This window comes from Lissotriton helveticus, chromosome 3_1, assembly GCF_964261635.1.
Source record: "Lissotriton helveticus chromosome 3_1, aLisHel1.1, whole genome shotgun sequence".
Lineage (NCBI taxonomy): Eukaryota > Metazoa > Chordata > Amphibia > Caudata > Salamandridae > Lissotriton > Lissotriton helveticus.
In genome coordinates, this window is record NC_136061.1 from 855,500,805 (window position 1) to 855,519,958 (window position 19,154).

General features: G+C 43.7%; 1 protein-coding gene across 9 annotated transcripts in view; it reads left to right on the plus strand.

Annotated features, from left to right (window-relative positions):
* Positions 1-18,451, plus strand: part of MAP7D1 (MAP7 domain containing 1) — a 294,703-nt gene extending 276,252 nt beyond the window's left edge. For 7 of the 9 annotated variants that reach the window (XM_078681185.1, XM_078681183.1, XM_078681186.1 and 4 more), the window contains 7 exons: positions 1,569-1,761; positions 6,631-6,735; positions 7,420-7,470; positions 8,713-8,764; positions 9,407-9,515; positions 16,351-16,610; positions 17,342-18,451. In XM_078681185.1, the coding sequence (XP_078537311.1) occupies positions 1,569-1,761; positions 6,631-6,735; positions 7,420-7,470; positions 8,713-8,764; positions 9,407-9,515; positions 16,351-16,610; positions 17,342-17,352 (781 nt within the window). In that variant the 3' untranslated portion in view covers positions 17,353-18,451. The remainder of the gene's footprint in view (positions 1-1,568; positions 1,762-6,630; positions 6,736-7,419; positions 7,471-8,712; positions 8,765-9,406; positions 9,516-16,350; positions 16,611-17,341) is intronic. The other 2 variants (XM_078681184.1, XM_078681189.1) reach the window with 1 other exon arrangement.
* The last annotated feature ends 703 nt before the right edge of the window (positions 18,452-19,154 follow it).

Consider the following 19,154-nt stretch of genomic DNA (forward strand, 5'->3'; position numbering starts at 1 on the left):
TTCTGTGGAAAAGTACACATTCCCTTCAGAACAAAATATCATCAAGCACTCACCTTTTTCTTCCAAAGGTTGTGTGTGATTTTTACATTAATTAGACAATTTCCATGCGTACCTTCTTCCAGAATGTTTCAACCTGGCAGAGATTGTTGCATACTCTTGATATCAAGAGGGCTTAAATTATTTTTTCGATAAGACTCAAGAGATTTTAAACACCAATCAACTCTTTGTGAACTATGGTGCTGTTAACACAGGCCCAGCTTCCTCAAAGTATACCATAGTCATATGGATTGTTTCTTATATTATTACTGGGTATGAAAAGGCCAATCGGTCTTATGACCTTTCTATGTAACAGTAATCCACTAATGCTGCATTAAAGAGGAATTACCCCATCCTGGATATCTGCTGGGCTGCTACATTGGCAGCCCTTACCTTTGCTAAACGTTCTTTGGTCTCGGACTCCAGGAATGCTCACCCCACCCACCGTCCCACATTTTTAGGGCCATAGATTTAGTACAGTTTTTGTGGACTGTCCGTGTCTTCCTTTTCGCTCCATAAAATGGTGTTCCTGTCACCCTTCTGGCCACGAAGGGATAGATAGTGCAGCTTTCAGGATTCATAAAGGTGCTGCTTGTTATTTAATGCAGTGTTTCTCAGTAAAGGGCACCATTCCTGATTTAGTGATTTTTATTTCATTTTTCGATTGGTGTTTCAAAAGAATTTTGCCTATTTGGGCATATTCTCTCTTTAGAGGATCAATTGAAAAACGCTTTAAATATCATGAAAAGCAGCATTCAGAAATCTCGCATATATGCACGAATGTTATACCATTTATGAATTCAGAGGTAATACTACCCATGGTGAAAGACTAAGATTACCTGCAAATTTCCTTTTTAGCAAATAGATTTTTACTGGTACATGCATCTGTTAGGTTAATGGCTGGTGGCAGATAGTTATTTGTTTTCCTTTATTTTTTTATATGGCATGAACTTCAGCCAAACTGGGTTTCAGGTAACTATACAATACACGCAGAACTCTTAGTCAACGATACATTGACTGTGTAAGCATTTAAAACAAACATTTGTCCTAAATTTTGCAAGGTAAATAACATTGCAGCAAAGCTGGTATGCACGAGTCATACAAGGAGCATGCAATATTTGCACAGTGGATGTCAAGGGTGGAAGAAAAACAGTACACATGTGAAATGGTTGGTGAGGGAACAGGGATAAGCTTTACCGGTAGGACACCATTGGGTGAAGCTGGCCTTGTGAGATTGGCTGCTGGTGGGCGTGGAGTGTCGTGCAGCCTGGATCCGTTGTAGCTTTAGATGTTGCGGATTGTTTGGCCGTCTAATGATCTGATCAAGATGTTTCTCCTTAAAAAGTGCTGTTGGAGAGCTCATGGGGCAGGAACTGGGCTTGAAGGGGGTGGGCCGGACCAGCCCCGGTGCATGGAGGGCCAGTGTGGGTGAGGTCTCACCCCACCACAGAGGGGCCCTGGGCTTTACTCTGGGAGGTGGTTGGTTACACAGGTGTTGTCGTCCCCAGTGACTGATCCCTGCCTTCCTTAAGGGTGCTGAGAGAGGAGAAGGCTCGCCGGGACGCCGAGGAGAAGATCCAGCGGGAAGCAGAGGCCCGCCGGCTGCAGGAGGAGAGGAGGCAGCAGGAGGAGGAGCGGCGCCTGCAGGAGGAGACCAAGAGCAAGAAGGAGGCGGAGGAGAAGCTGAGAGCCGAGCAAGAGGAGGTGGAGCGGCTGCAGAAGCAGGTGAGGGCTAGGGGACAGTAGGGCTAAGAGTAGGTGATGGTAGTTGAAAGGAATAAGACCTACCTAGATTCATAAACAAAGGTTTCTGGGAGCTTTCAAAGATCTCACAAAACCTGTGGCCCGATTACAATGGCCACTGCAGTTCTAGAGCCAAGGAGTCGAGTGCCGATCTAACTGACTACATCTATGAAGCTAAAAAGAAACACTGGCTGTCGTCTGGTGTTAGAGCAGAAATCTTCAATCTGTGGGGCGCGACCCCCAGGGGGACCATGGAGACCTGGGAAGGGGGTCCTCCATTCCCCAGCTTCACTTGTGCCTACAATCCAAAACATTTGCTTTCATTTTGGATAAAGACAGCAGTCCTGAGATGGCTAATTTAGATAGTTATCAGCTGAAGTTCCATCAATTGAGTCTCTTGTGCTATGAAAAGTTATCGAGCCAGGGTGCCAGCTTGCCTGAGTGAAATGCTTGGGAGCCGGTTCTGGCTTTAATTGATCAAATCACTCCAAGCTTTGTGATGACAAAGATTTAGTTTTTTCAGTAGTAGTGAAAATAGTTAACAACGGAGTTGTGAAGTGCGTGCTTTTAATTGTAACTGCATTTACACAGCCCTTAGTATTCCTAAAGGTGTGTTGAAGGGACAGTTATGTAAAAAAGAAAATTGCATTTCATACGCTCTGGTATGACTAGAATCTACATTTTGGAAGCACCATTTTATTGTAAAACTATTTGCACATTTTGCAGCTCACTATCTTACACTGTGTGTAATGCAAGTATAAAGTAATGCCTTACATATTTACAGTGCTTTCTGTCATAGGCTGTGACCTCATAGCAGTAAAAATACACGTCCCTATTCTCCACCGCACCAATAAAGATTTAATTCTATGGCTCTCTGGTTACACACAGGCCTCTGCAGTGCATTAACTAATAAGAAGTTTCATAATGTACTACAGTGCATTTTCCACTGAGTAACAACTTTTTAAATTTATTTTTTCGTTTATGCTGCCCATTATTTTATATGTAGATACCGGGTAATGAAAGACCTAAAAAAAATACAGAATATTTTGGGGCTTATTTATGAGAGGCTTTCATCACCAAAGCATCACTTTTTTTTTACTCTCCGGCGGCGCAAGCATCTCAACCATACTTATGAGGCAGTGCAAAGTCACCCTGCATGGCTTTGCATGTTCTCATAGATATTGAGTAAGACATAGCAGCGCAAGTCACTGCGTTGCCTTACTCTGAGTCAAGGAGGTGTTCCATGGACTTTGTGTGGAACTCCCACGCAACACCCATGGCTTTTGATGCTGCCCCATATTTACAAAATCACGTACACCTGGGGCAGCGCCAAAAACGGACGCCTCCCTAGCAGAGGCATAACGAGGAGAAATGTTTTATTTCTCCTCGTTTTTTCCTCTTTCTATGTGTGCTGCATTCTGCAGTTCACATCGAAAGAGGAACACACCTCTCTGGATTGTTTTTTTGAAGGAAGGTGCCCCTTCCTATACAAAACCAATCCTGTCTATGTTGGTAAATGGCAGCACTTTATGCACCAACGCTAAGAAAAAGGACATGAATGCACCATATTTCATAAATATGGTGCATTCCTGCCCTTTCACATTGGCACACGGCAGCGCAGCAAGACTTGCAGCGCTGCCCTAAGCCAATTCCTCATAAATGAAGCCCTTTGTTTTTAGCTGCACCTTTGACCACGCACCCACGCTCACTGACCTTTGGTTAGCGAAACATTTTTTAATATTATTTCCCCACCATAAAAATTATTTGCTGTGGGAATTAGTGGCATTTATGGTTGTCGATTGTTGTCCATGATGAGGAGTACCAGGTTCTAGAGATACTAGTCAGAATGGGGTCCTTACGCTTAAAAATGTTTGACGAGGGGGTGTCGGCATCAAAAAGTTTTAAGAACTCTGTGTTAGAGGATTGCATTTATTTGTGCCTCCCAGAACTGAAAAAAGGTTTTCAGCTTTGAGCCGGTATGAATTCACACACCTTGCATATACTGCCATCTAGAGGTGAATGTTTGATCTCAGTATAGTCATCTTCTTTCAAGTTGCTTATCAGATCCTCTACCCCATGCTGGGGAAACTGTCTAGCAAGAATGCGACCCCCAAGAAAAACCACATCCCGAAGTAGAGTTTTGTTAACTTTTCAGAAGAATCGCCCATGTTTCCCAGAGGGGGGTGGGGGGATGGTTGGGGGTATAGAGGAGGTTCTGCAGCAAAACTTGTGGTTTTTTGCAGGGGCATCTTTCTGTATTCTACCCCATGCTTTCTCTGCTAATTGTGCACCTCAAAGCTCTCAACACCTTTCATGTATCAAGATGTAGGACATTTTAAAAAATAAATATCTGGCTCAGATGTGCAACATGCATTTCAATTTATATTGCTATAATGGTCTAAATCCAGATGTTAAGGTTTTTTTGTAACTGGGTTTTAGTAGTACAAAGTTAGTTCAGAAGCAAAGGGTCTCTGTATACAGAAATGGGAGGGGATGATTCCGGCTGGTGTGCAAGTGTGCAGTGATGTCTCTTTAGGTCTGACAAGGTGCTGGGGAGAAGTGCACACATCCTCAGCGATGAGCATGAGGTGTCCTTAGATATGCTCTTTGAACTCTTTTATGAGTTAGAGTGGCTACTGTAATCGCTAATTAGCATTTAGAGTGGGAGTGAGCCTATCAGAGCCTTGCGCATAACTTCAGAAGCCTTTTTTCCTAGTCTCTTTCTGCAATTCCCGAATTTCAGTCTGTCCGTGTCCTGCCTTTATGTATTATGTTTCCCTCCTAGGAGGGTGAGTTGTTCAGCCCGGTAGGGTACAGGGTTGCTTTTTATAGCAGGTTCCGAAGATGATGCAGTCTTGTAAGGGTAGCCACCGAGGCTCCATCAGCGTTTGTTGTCATGTTTGTTTACACCCTTGCATAGTTGGGTGGCAGCACCGTGATTGACACTCTTCAGTGGAGCTCGGTTGTTGTCTGGGACACTAGCGGGAATGCCTTCCCTCCACCCAAGCGTAAGATGGCAGCGTTTGGAGCTGGTTCTGAAGTCTGTTTAACCAAGGTTTATTTTTTAACACAAGCGAGAGTTTAATTTTAGTTTTTTCTAGGAGTATTATTATCATTATTCTCGTCATCTGGGCAACCTCAATAAGAGAGTTGTGGAAGACAAGTATCCTTTGCAAAATATAATAGAAATGGTGGGCACACTATCCGTTGCTTAGTGGTTCACAACGCTCCATCTTACATCGGCGTATCATCAGGTCGGGCTCACAGATAGTTCAAAAGACTTGACCTCTTTCATCATGCCATTGGGCACATACGGATTCAATCGTATGCCTTTTGGTCTCTGTGCTGCAGCCTCCGTATTTAAACGTTTATTGTCGAGAATGTTTGAGGGTATGAAAGAGGCCCTGTATTTTCAGGATGATATATTGATTTTTGGTAAACTCCGATACAGGCGTTGGTGGATGGACAAAGATGTCGGTGTCTGTAGTTACAGAAGGAAGTATTGACAAAGCTGAATGGTTGAATGAATTGAGTAGAGGGACACTGTACTCAGTAGGCTTAAGAAGATAATGCCTGGGAATGATTGGGATGCATTCAGTGAAAATGCTAAGGTTTTTTGCAAAATAAGTTAAGAACTATCTGTGAACAATGGTTTGGTTAAGAGAAACCAGAGTCTGATACTGCCAGTTATGTTGAGGAAGTGTTTGGTGGGTTTGGCGAACGAAGAACATCTAGGAATAAGTAAAACTAAAGGGAGATTGAGGGCTGACTATTGGTGGCCAGGAATGGACCTGCAGGTGGAGCGTGTCATAAGAGAGTGTATTGAGTGTTGCTTGAGTGACGAAACAAAGAAGGTGAGAACACCTCCCACGGTGTGCAAGGAGGTAACTTCACATCCTTGGGAAGAGGTGGCTTTAGATATTTTAGGTCCTCTTAACATGGGGGCAAGCCTGTATACATTCTTGTTTAGATGGACATGTTTTCAAGGTGGCCTGAAGTTTCTATAGTGTCAGAGACCACCACGACATCAGTAATAAAATTCTTGGAGAAATTGTTCAGCAGAGAAAGCAATCCTGGGAGAATACTAACGGACAATGGTGTTCAATTCACTTCGCAAGTGATGGAAGATTTTTTTACAAAAGAGATGAATCGTGCTCAAACAATGATCTCTATCATCCCCAAACTAATGGGATGGTGGAGAAATTCAACCAGACCATGATAGGAGAGTTTGCAATTGCCCAGGGTAAATAGGAAAAATAGGAAGGAAGGATTGTAGAGGAAAATTGAGGCATATAGGTTTACACTACATTGTACCACAGAGCGAACTCCTTTTGTGTTGTTTAGATGAAGACGACCATATACTGTAGTTTGTCCTGAGAGGGTAAAAAGGAACATGATACTTGAGGTTGGATGGTAGGGACGTTGTCATGAGATCTTAGAGGAGTATATGGTGAGAGAAAAAACAACTTCAAAGTAAATTGAATTATGACTTACATAAAGGATCTTCTGATATCAAAGTGAATGTTTATGATATGCCTGGCATTAAGAATGTGCACGAATCTAAAGCAAAACAGAAAAGTATTTACTTGAGCAGATTGGTTCAATTTGTCCAGGAAAGTTGTGATGACAAAGATGTGGTTTCTGTAAATTAATGGAGTGCTTTGCCAAAGAATGCACAGTTCAGCCCTCAGTGGCCAGTTCCCGTCAGTACCTGGTAGCAACAATGTAGTGATGCAGCTAAAAGACTTGTCTAGCCCTACACTTCCACTGCGACCACTAGTTGCAGTGACTCTGTGACCACAGTTGAACTTGGGTGTTTTGGCGCTAATGCTGTGGGTCTTTCCATTTCAGAGGGAGGAAGCGGAAGCCCGAGCACGCGAGGAGGCAGAGAAGCAGCGGCAGGAGCGTGAAAAGCACTTCCAGAGGGAGGAGCAGGAGCGTTCCGAGAGGAAGAAGGTAAGATCTGGGTGTTGTCAGAGCAGAGATGCCACACTGATGAGGCGTGACTATTCCCAGCATTATTGTCCTTTCAGAAGGAATGGGCATGGCCTGATGACGTCTTTAATACAGTCACATGAAGGTAATTTTTTTCGCACATCAGTGCAATCAGTACCAAAGAATACTGGACCTTTTCCTCAATTTCTTAAGTCGACGACTGAATTCTGAAGGATCCTGCCCAAGCAAAAGGTTTTACTTGCACATCAACTTGTCTCGCATTACAACACAGGCTAATGATGTCCTGAATCTTCCAAAACCAAAGCTTAAATGAGCAGACAACTACAGTCAGCTGGAGGGGTGATGGACACAGTCTTTTAAGGCTGTAGCCCTTTCTATCCCCACTAAACTTGGATGCAGTCCCCATCGGAATAGGGGATTGAGCGATGCGTTGGCCAGGGGCTTGAGACACATGTTGCGCTTTAAGGCACAATACAAGTTCATTGATACTTCCTTATTTTTTAGAGGACCCCTTACCATTCTCCTGTATTCCCTTTTATCCACCCCCTCATCCTTCCCGCCCATTGTAACCTATATACAGAATTGTTAATGTGTTCAGTGATTCCTCGGTTGCTTGACTGTGCCATTTTTATACATTTACTGAAATTTGCCGATGAATATTTTTGTGTGATTTTCATTTTTCAGCGCCTCGAGGAGATCATGAAAAGAACTAGGAAATCAGACGCTGTTGACAAAGTAAGTACAACAGTCGGACTATGGGTAATCTTGTGGTGACTATCTAACAAAGGCTTAGATGGGCCAGATCCATGCTAGCTTTTTGGAATGTGCATCTAGGTGAATTGTTTTATTTAGATTAGCTGTATATGAATGTGTCTTCTGTGAATATCCTTAAACAAAGTTCCCCTTGAATTACATGAGACAACACTAGTTTAAACACGACATTCCTGTTTCATGTAGGTGGTAGACATTGAGTGTAGAATGGGCAAAGGCTTCCACCTCCATTCTTCACTTGAGATCATTAGGGTCGTTTTGTAGGGGGTGGGCCGCGGCCTCCATGTCTAGGTGGGTGAGAGTTCATTCACAAATCAAAAACAAACGCAGGTGAAGGGAAACTGAACAAACTCCCCACGAGGTCAGTGTCTGTAAAAGTCATGTAGAAATATTTTAAGTGTGATTAACTCTGTCCCTGCTCCTCCTTCTGGTAGGCACATTTGAAGTTTTAGGAGCTCTGGAAAAAATAAAAAAAATTAAAAAAACAAGCCGAAAATGAGTCTAAGTAAGATTTCTATAGATGGTATTTTATTGACTTATGACTTCAACACATGGAGTCTTGGAAGTATTCTTAAAACAGCAGTCATCTTTTTGCCCTTAGTTGTCTCCCAAGTTTTCCTGGGCCAAGTTTAGGACTCCTACAAATTTTCATTGGCTGCTCTTCCTTCCATTTTATTTTCAGAATTGAAACACATAAATTCAGGTTGGTATTTTACCTTGAATCTTACGAGACATCCATTTTTTTTGCTGCCTAAGTTATTTACTCCCATAATTTTAGGCATGGAAATTTTTTGTCTTGTAACAAAATTAAAAAATACAGTAGGATGATTTCTAAAAATATTTAGGCATTACAACTTAAAATGTCTTTAAAGGAAAGTTTAACTTAAGCTCTGGGGGGAGAATTTATGGTCTGGTGGAGTGCTAAGAAAGAGTAAATACGCTTGTGAAGTGTGCTTTATTTTACCATGTCATGTGTTTATCTTATATTAGCACTTAATCAGCAATTTCCCTAGTCCTGCTCTTGTGCGAAAGGTGGATCAGCTCTTGTTACCCTCACATTTGTGGGAAAAGTTGTTTCAGCTCTTTAGGGAAATGTAAAAGCTGTCCGGACAAAGGGGGTGAAGGAATACATCTCTGGTCTCTAGGGCTATTTCTGTGACCTTGTTTGAGGGTGCAAACCTCAATGTCTGTCTTTTGCCCTTACAGAAGAAGACCGTGAATGGCAAAGAAGACCGCCAGGATCCCAACGTCATCACAGGTAATCCCTCTAATGGGACAAAGGAAGGGAGGGTGAGCAGGTTTAGTTATATCGAACATTATTGCCCACTGCTACGCTGTCACGGTTGGGCATAACTACAGGTGTGCTATAAGCAGCGGTGAAGTAAAGTTGTGTTGAAAATACAGAAATCATGATGATTAGGTCGCCAGCTGGACTAATACACCCACTGCAGGGATCAATTTACCACCAAGGTATTATGTTTGAGTTCTGGTGGGTGCACCCAATCTTTCATCCTTTCTTTCTAAAGCCAGCAAAAAGAGCACTGTTGAGTTATACTATAAACCTGAATTGTTTCAGATCCTGCTTTGAAGGTGCATGCTGTTAATGATGATCACAGAAGACGTGAAATTGTGAAACTGTGAACTGTGCTGTATCCAGCAACTTTGCACGTTCACCAATGCAGTTTTGATGTCCCCTGCAATGCAATGTGTAGGAAGCGCTCAAAGAGATCACGTTAGGTTGCACAGTAGCCTCTTGTGCTGATTGGAGTGGTCTGTAACTTTGTTGAGTGGAAGGAGGGATTGGGCCATACCCCTGCAAATATTATTGATAGGATTAGCTCCTGGTGTGGTATTGGTTGCGTGTTAATTCACTCATTGTTTTGTCTACTCGCCTTTTCAGACTCTGTGAAGCCTTCGGATGGAACTGTGGATGTGGAAGAGAAAGAGGCGCGGACGCCAGACTCTCAAGATGGGGAAAAGAAATCTGAAGCTGATCGTGACCCCCGTAGGTATGCAGCCCACCTATAATTATAATTCCTATTTGTAAACCAAGAGTATAACACCCCTTTAAGGGTTTCAAGGTACTGGGGGGCGTCGGAGAGATTAAGTGAGCTATTGCCCAGAGTCGCATGATTCTGAGCTGCCTGAGTCAGCTGTTCTGGCCGCTGTGCCACATCTCTCCCACTCGAGGTATGTAGAAAGGTCTCGTCTGTTTTATAATTCAGCTTGACCCTATTAGGTATGGATGTGACCCTCTTGCACCCATGGTCGGTCTGTACAGTGCACTCTGTCACTTTAGCCAAAGTGAGACAATAGCATGATTCCTGCCATCTCCAGCCTCCCATCTCAGCCCCTTACTCTCTCCTGCCTCCGCCTAGATCCCCCAGCTCTGTGGTCTTCACACTGGATTTTGTCCCCTCACGGTGAGTAACTGTAGCGGACGACCACTTACTCTTATTTTCTGTGGAAGTTGTGTGTAAAGTGTTATATTGCAATTACGCCAAGGCATCCTAAGGGTTTTATGGGAAGAATTCAACCTCAGAAGAGTCCCCCTTTCGCTAGAACACACGACCTCCCTTCTCACCCCCAGACTCAAATGCATCCTTCTCAACTGCAGATCGGCTCAGAGACACTCCTCCGACATTGCAGATCTCGTCACATCAATGGATCTTGATCTAGCCATATTGACGGAAACCTGGCTAACTGAAGCCTCCACGCCCATTATGGATATACTAGTTCCCCCCAATTACCACCACATCATCCGACTCGACAGGACCGTCAAGACGGGCGGGGGAATAGCATGCATTTTCAGGAGCAATCTATCCGTCACCAAAGTCACCTCCCCCTCCCTCACCTCCTGTGAACTCTTCTGCCTCGACATCTCCAGTGAGGGCAAACCAGTATGTGCTCTACACCTCATCTATCACCCGCCGGGGGATAACCTCATCTTCTCTCAACAACTCATGGACACTATTGCTTCCAACGCCGGTCGGCAGATCACTCAAATCTACCTGGGTGACTTTAATCTCCACTGGAACGATCAGAAAGACACAGTGGGATCAGAAAGACACAGTGGTGAATAGTCTTAAATCTTTCCTTAATGCGCTTGATCTCACCCAAATATGCAACAACCCAACACATGACAAAGGTTCGATACTCGATCTTATCATCGCCAAAGAGGTCAGATCACCACATCATCACCTTCTTTATCAATGAAAAAATCAAACCCTCCCCGGCTCAACCCACCAAATGCAAGATCTGGAAAAGGGACATGAAGAATCTCAACCCTAACTCCCTACCGCCCCACACTTACAGGCTCCTCCTTCCCCCTGCTGGCGTCTCTGATGTTCAAACTTTGACAGACCTCTACCTCGACTCCATGACCTCTATAATCAACGAAGCCGCCCCACTGCAACTAAAGAGAGTCTCCACCAAGAGTTCGAACCCCTGGTATGACGGCAGACTCAACGAAGACAGGCGAGCTATGCGATCGGCAGAGCGCACTTGGAGATCTGATCCCTCATCACTACATCGCAAAAAGCTTAAGAACAAGAGAAATGCCTACTTTAGGAAAATTAAGCGTGCGAAATCTGACTTCTTTCGCCTCCAGCTTGACCAAGCGAAAAACCGACCAAGAAAATTGTTCGAACTAGTCAAAAGTCAAACAAAGCCGCAACCCTTACAACCAAACAACCCAACAAGCGATATCCCACAGGGTGAAGACTTTTCCACCTTCTTCAAGCTAAAGACCGACAACATAAGAACTGATCTCCTCATTGATGTAAGCCAACACCCTGTGCACATCAGAATCGTCTAACGCTCAGCCAAAAAACAGCGCATCGTGGGCTTCCTTTGACATCTACTCAGAAGATGCAATACTCAAACTGCTCGGTACCCTGAAGCCCTCCAATCACCTCACAGACGCCCTGGCTGCTAACGCGGTAAAAGACTTCACCACCATGCTCCTCCCACTCTGGACTAAAATCATTAACAGCTCCCTTCAACAAGGTCTCATCCCTGACTCACTCAAGGTGGGGCAAGTCACGCCCATACTCAAGAAACCCACAGCTGACCCGTCTGACCTAAACAATTACCGTCCCATCACAAACATCCCCACCTTGGCCAAACTGCTGGAAAAATGTGTACAGCTCCAACTAACAAAACACATTGACAAGTTCGATCTCCTCAACCCCCATCAATCAGGCTTCCGAGCGAAACACAGCACGGAAACGGCCATGACTCACATAATTGATGACACCCACCAAATCCTTGATCGCAATGATTCATGCCTCCTCATCCTCCTCGACCTTTCCTCAGCTTTTGACACGGTCAAACATGAGAACCTCCTTGAGCTGCTAAACACTAGAATGGGTTTATCTGGGACTGTTCTCAAATGGTTCACTTCCTTCCTACATAACCGGTCTCAGAAGTTCAAGATCAACAATGTGTTGTCCTCGCCTGTGCCAGTCGACTTAGGCGTTCCACAAGGATCCTCCCTTTCACCCACACTGTTCAACCTCATCATGGAATCACTTGCCTCCTTGCTCCAAGCATCCAATGTACACTTCCATATGTATGCCGATGACACTCCACTCTACCTAAAGGTACAATCCCCGGATGATATCAAACTCCTGAACTACACTCTCACAAAGACCCAATCGTGGTTGGCCGACAACCACCTCAAACTAAATGCTCTGAAAACTGAGTTCCTTTTGATAGCACCCCCTGCGAAATCTACCACCATCCAACTTTGGCTCAACCACTTAACAGCTCTCAATGTCCGGCCCACCATCGTGGACTCCGCGAAATCCTTAGGTATCACACTTGACGCAAAGCTCAACATGCAACAGCACATTAGCAGAGCAACGAAAGGAGCTAATTTCCAAATCAATACATTGAGAAAGTTGAAACCCTTCCTTCCAGTCAAAGACTTCCAAAATGCAGTTCAAGCCCTAGTCATCCCCCGCATTGACTATGGAATTGTGACCCTCAGTGGTCTCCCTTTAGCAACAACTGCACCCCTAAGAGCCTCCTTGAACGCTGCCGCGAGACTCATTACGGGCTCAAGAAAACATTCTCATATAACCCCTGACTTGAAATTTCTGAAATGGCTGCCCTTTGAAGCCAGGATACAACTGAAAATTGCTTTGATGACACACGCGGCTGTACACCACAATGCACCTAACTACCTCACTCAAAAGCTAACTATATCAGGAGGGTCGAGATCCAATAGAAGTTAAAAAAATTTACTCTTGAAACCTCGCAGATTCCGGAAGGAAAAAACATACAAACGCTGTTCTCAGGAATGGCGCCGAGGATCTGGAACGCACTTCCTCCCGAAACCAGGCATATCTCCTCCACGGCCTTCTTTAAGAAAGAGGTGAAAGCCATCCTCATGGCTAAGTTCACCTGAACTTTATTGTCTGTTCCTCAGTGACTTTCGTGCCGCTTGGGTATTACTGGTTTCATGTTGGTCTAATGTCAAATAATGTCATATTTTGCATGATCTAGATTTGTTTTTTCCTCTTGTTTGCCACAATTACATGATGGTCAGTCGATCCTTTTATGCTACTCACTAAATATCTATTATTAGACTATTCATGTTAGCCTACTGTATATCGAGGCCCCTTCCCCTTGCTCCCTGTAACTTTCTGATACTTATAGCATAAGTTCTCCTGATTTTTATCGTAGTTGTATGTAAGACTCAGTATCGTCTTTTATTTTCGCTTATCTGATTGTTTATTGACATTCTATTAGAACATGACTGCTATCCGATCATGCTACTGAAGTTTATATTGCACCCAATATTATGTCGCGTCACCCATGCTATTGTCACCCCCTGTTTCTGTGAAGCGCTCTGATATCTGTAAAGATCTTGTTCGCGCTATATAAAACTCTGCATAAATAAATAAATTGTCGATAAAACCGGTATTATATAATGTTGTTGACATTAGCTAATAAATGCAATGAAAAATTCTGTGAATGCACCATTTAAGGAGTTTTTGGAGAACATCTTTAAACATGTGGTCAAAATATATTCAGTTTTTTTCTCTCGCTGTGCACGCGAATTTGAGCGAACAAGAAGTGTTGACATCCTGATGGATATTGACCTTTCATGTTTAATGTTCCAACTGGTAGATTGATGTTCGGTGTCCACCTTTTGAAGCACATTTTGACAACATTTGTTGAAAAAACGTGCCTGTTTTTCAGAGACTCAGAACTTCTTGCCAGAGCCTTGCATCCCTCTGGATATTACTCCTGCCTTCCCACACAAGCTACAAATGTCACTGCCCTACCTGCTTAAAGTCTAACCTTCGAAAAGGGTGGTGTCCTGTATTAAACGAAACCTAAAACAATCACTGGCAAAGACAATAGGTCTGGCCTGCGTTTTAGCAATAGCATAAAGAAGAGCCTGTGGCTGCCGGAAAAAAGGAATCATGTTCGTTATGTTTAAGCACATTATCTATCAAATGCACCTACATGATAAACAATGTAAAAGTGTTAAGATTCAATGTACTTTTAAAATGTAAAATAATCCCTTGTAAATGGCAATGTAAGCACTCCCTGTGAGGCGGAATAGTACACCAAATATCCAATTGCATGAGGTGAGAAAACTACTCATCTTGGTGGAGCCCAGTCTACCACTCTATGTATGTTAAAGAATTGATGACATTAGGTAAAGCAGTGGGATGGAAAACCAGAGCTAAAAAAACGCTCGCCCGACCAGTGTCATACCACAGTTGACCACTGGATGTCACTGCTGTACCGGTTCTCTAAATCTTCGTGTCCATCGACAAAGCCGAGTGATTCCTAAAAATGTAAACCTGCTACTTTCTGAAGTTACTGCTTATTGACGTTCTCTAAAGATAGAAACTGACGCCAGCCAGTACCTGTCCTACTGGGTTAGCCACATTCAAAGAATTCCAGGGAGCAGCCTTTGTGTGACTTTAGGGCCTGGTTTAAGAACTGCTGGTAAAGTCGTTGAATGAAAGCACTTAGGCGTGACCTACCTCAGCCACCGTACATTCTTAAACTTCCCAAGTGTGGGCTTGAAGCCTACTCTTATGCACTCCGTAGCCTCTTTGCGGAGACTTGAACTGCGCGTGTGTGTTGGTAAAGCATAAACCTAGTTGGAAAGGGCAATGGAGGGTTGTACGTTCTTTAGTGGACTTGCTTGGACCATTGTAAAACTAAACCACAAAAAAACACCACAGTATGACCGTGTGTAATGTAACTGGTGCTCCTGTTAAGTGTTCCAATGCCCACGCTCCCAGGTCACACTATATAAAACTGCAAAACAAAGCCAGCAAAGCACGGATCAAGCAGCCACGCATCCTCTCCAAACAACACCCCTTTGTCCCACTGACTTCAGTTGTTCAAACACATGGGCTGCACTTTGAACAGAGACAGGTGCCGGCTTAGCTTCTAACTAAGCAGAAGACGCGCCTGCCCCCGTCACTCCCCGACCCAGCAGGAACCAGAGCCTCCCTTCACCATCAACAGTTGAGGGATTGACGGGAGAGGCCTGAATAACTAGTAACGCGACATCCACCATCTGGGCCTAAAAACATCTCACAATCCGCCTTCCTCCTGCCGCCGTCACTTGAAAATCACAGCGGTTTGTAGGCGACACCCTGCCCCCGAGCCCACATTTTAACGTTAGACTGCTAAGTCATTTAAGTCACAAGGGTTACAGTTCTGGTACAGAAGGGTTGCTATGGGGCTCTGTTGGAATGTGTGCATATCAAGCGACTGAATTGGAACAGATAATAAAGGCGTCCAGTGACCACTCGTTCCGAACCACTATCTGTAGGTATGTGTGTTGTTGGGCCGCTGCTCTCTGTTCTGCAGTTCACCATTCAACCACAAGTATTTCTAGGTTATGAGTTTATTTAAATGCTTTTCTTTAAAAAAAAATTATTAGTAAAACATTCTGACAATAACATATTGGCTTGCATGTATTTCATGCAAAATGCGACAAGTAGAATTCCAGTCAAGGTAGGAGTAGCTAACAGTGGTAAAAGTCCAACACTTTACTCCGTATCCCAGTCCAACCATTGAAACTAAGCTCAACTCTGCTCCGTTTCCTACTTTAACCCTGCAATTTAATTGATGCCTTAACCTAGCATAACTCTAAAACGCACTGTGACCCCTCCTCCTACCGGATTCCATGTCGTGCCACGATCGTTGCCATAATTCTCCCACCCCTAAAACCTTACACCAGACCAGCACTATCCTGCTTCATAAGCCCATCACTCACCACCAGCCCCACCCTAACCCTCAGCCCTCACATCATCCCACCCATCACTGAAGCCTAAATCACCAAAACCCTTACTTGAACCCCATCTTACCTGTAACTTTATCTTATCTGGCCACAAATCCATACTCGCATCCTCAAGCACACCTTTTCCAGTTGAAATACTTTATCAAACTAAAAATAACACAAGAAAACCCACTGCATGAATTATGCAGTAACAGTAAATTATAAAAGATAACAATAGCTACATATTCAAATAATGGATTTCAGGAAAAAACAATTGAGTGTGAAGGGAGAAAAGACCAGTAGTTTTAAAATGACAATTGCCAGAAGAAATCACAGTTAATTGCTAATAGAGTGATCAATAGGCTACGAACCACTAGGTTTATTGCATTTTCATTGTGTAAAGACAATAATAATTGTAATATTTTAAAAATAGTCATATTAACATGTACAAAATTATTATTGCTTTTCTATTTTATTACTGCTTTTCTATTTTATTACTGCTTTTCTATTTTATTGTTGCTTTTTATTTTTTTACGTCTGTGACCGCCTCTTTTCCTTTGTCATTGCCACTTTCTCTACAGCCTTCCTGTCAATGAAATGGCCCGGCCTGTCTCCTTGGTAAATGGTCTGCAGTCTGAGAAACACAAAAACGGCCTCTCCTCCAAGGATTCCCAGCAGGACTTTGAGGAAGTGATCCAGTTGCCCAACCACGTTGGCTCTGTGCGGGACACCACCAACAGCCACGGGGAGAGGGGCCTTGGCCTCCCCGGTGACCCCATCATTGCATTCACAGATGAGCCCTTCATGAAGAAGGCAGTGGTTCAGCCACACCAGATCACAGGTAATTGTATTGTATTGTAATTGCATTTATATAGCGCTTACTACCCCTGACGAGGCGTCGAAGTGCTTTTTCGTCGAGTACCGCGTTACTCCGGAACCCATAAAGGATTAGTGGTGAGTTAGTATAGTGAAATATGAAAGTAATTTGAGTGGTGAATATGTTAGTCAGTTATTTGGATTGAGAAGGATAGTGAAGGGATAGAAGAGGGAGAAAGGTTTGCATTTATATAGCGCTTGCTACTTCTGTTGGGTGTTGAAGCATTTTTTCGTTGAGTAGCACGCTACTCCGGAATCCATAAAGGATTGGTGAATTAGTATAATAATGGCGCCTTACTGAGAGAGAAAGCCTCGAACTGTCCTTCAGTCTCACTTCAGGGCTTCTGCTTTTAAATGGGTGCATTGAAGGTTCCTTTCAGGATGAGAGTAGGGCTGAAGTGGCTGTTTAGGAGGCACATATTATCGGCAACTAAGCTTCTGTTAGCAAAATGTTTTCTCCTCTCTGGTTGCAGAACCTATCAACCGAAGTAGGGGATGGACCTAGGATGTGAGGTAAATCAGTGGGAGCAGTGAAAGAAAGGGAGTTGTTTGGCCAGCATCGCTAATTGTAGGAGGCGGATTGAACAAGCAGATGCTTGCAAGCCGTCCTTTTATAGATACCTCAAAAAATCACATCCTGCCTTCAGACTGTCCATGTGTCACTTTCCTAACACGTTTTCTTTCGTTTCTCCACAGAAGTCCTTTAGGAGGAAGTGCAAATCTCGACATGGATCCGCATCCCTCAGTTTAGGGCCATGCAGCCTTCCCAAAGCATGTTGGACATTACACAAGTGCCAATTCTGGACCTGTTCTCAATAGTTTTTTTTTTTTAATAATAGTAGTTGTCATTGAATGAGCACTCCTTGTAGGAAGGAGTATGGGGGTTCTCAAATCCATAAAATCTCACATGACGACAGGATTTCTGAATGAAGATGTGCGAGGGACACTTGAACGGTAGGTGGAGAAGGTCCTGCAGGGTCGGTGAGGCGGAATCTCCCCATCTTGTGGGACTGTCTTTTTTTTATTTTTTTTATTTTAATTTTAACTTTGCACCTTATGAGACTGACAGTTTCATTCACTGTAGAAATGACACGGAAGCCACTGAATGCTCAGCCAGGGTGAGTTCAAAACTGAAGTGCGGTGTTCTAATAATGTAGTTATTTAACTTGAAATGGCCGCTGGGTACAAAGACTGTATGTGAATAATGTAAATAGAACCTCACAGTGTTATATCCGGGGCTTGCAGTGGATTCACTTCCTGTAAAGCCCCATTCCAGAAAGTAGCGGGATGCGACCATTGAACTTGTGTGGCCACGCCCTTTCGACCTGAACTTTTTAGAGGGCTGCAAGGGAGCTCGAGGTGCAGATGGAGGCAACGGCAGGGACGCCATTGGCAGCGGCTTCTCAAGGATGACGCAGTACACTGGACACAGAAGGAGAATGACTGTCTACTCCGCGAACTGTTGCTCCTTCGACACTTGCAGCTGTGTTTAAATAAAAAGAAACTTATATAATCCATTTAGTCTGCTGTCCATGGGACATTTGTGTTTCCGGTCAATGCGTTCCAGGCAACTGCGCCACAAATTTGTGTTGTCTGCCATCGCCACGCGCACAGCCTCCTGCCTCAGTCTCTGTGCCTATGATGTCAATGTGTAATGTAAAGCAGACCACTAAACTCATAGAATGCTCCACAAGGCCTTGATGGCTTTTTTATTTTCCGGCTCTGTTGTGACACAATGGCCAATCTCATAATAATAATGACAATAAAAAACACATTTTAGGAATACAACCTTCCTTTCCATTGAAATTGCAATTTTATTGTTGTCTTTTTACACGTTCGCATGCCTGTAATTTGTCTGTCCTTGTATGTGTCTTTGTGTTTATTTGTGTACACTTTTGTTGAAATGGCTTCAGATATTTACATCTGCTGTGTGTGTGTGCTTGCATTTGTGTGTCAAGGTGTTTTGTGTTTATGCATGACTTTGTGTATGAGTAACTTATTTGAGGGTGCTTCTTTATTAGCAGTGTTTTTTGGCCTTGATTTGTAACTGACTGCAAGGTATGGCTGAAAGCTCATGCGGTTGAATAGTTTAGCGACAGAATGGTTCTTCATTGTGACTCTGGCCACTATGGGATTTGTTGTTTACTTAGTAATGGAGATCAGTAATAATTGTGCAGTTTTGGAGAGAATGGACTTTCCCTTAAAAAATGTAGGCATGTTACCCATGTGAATCACACATCCTGGTGTCCCAGAAGTCTTGAGCTGTTGGAACTCTTATGTTCGTCTGCGTTTGTGTAGCACACCGGTTGCCAGTTCCTTGGCCTCTCTGTGCCTTGTTCCTGTATTGGTCTGCAGTTTGAATCTTCGGTGGGGATTCTCCACTCTTGCTCCACATTGGGCACTGCCTTGTGTCGCTGACCTTTGCCCGTCACCTCCCTTCAGCCTGGTTCACAGTTGTGGTTCTGAGCTGTGAATTCATGCACCATGTTATTAGCACACTGTCCATGTA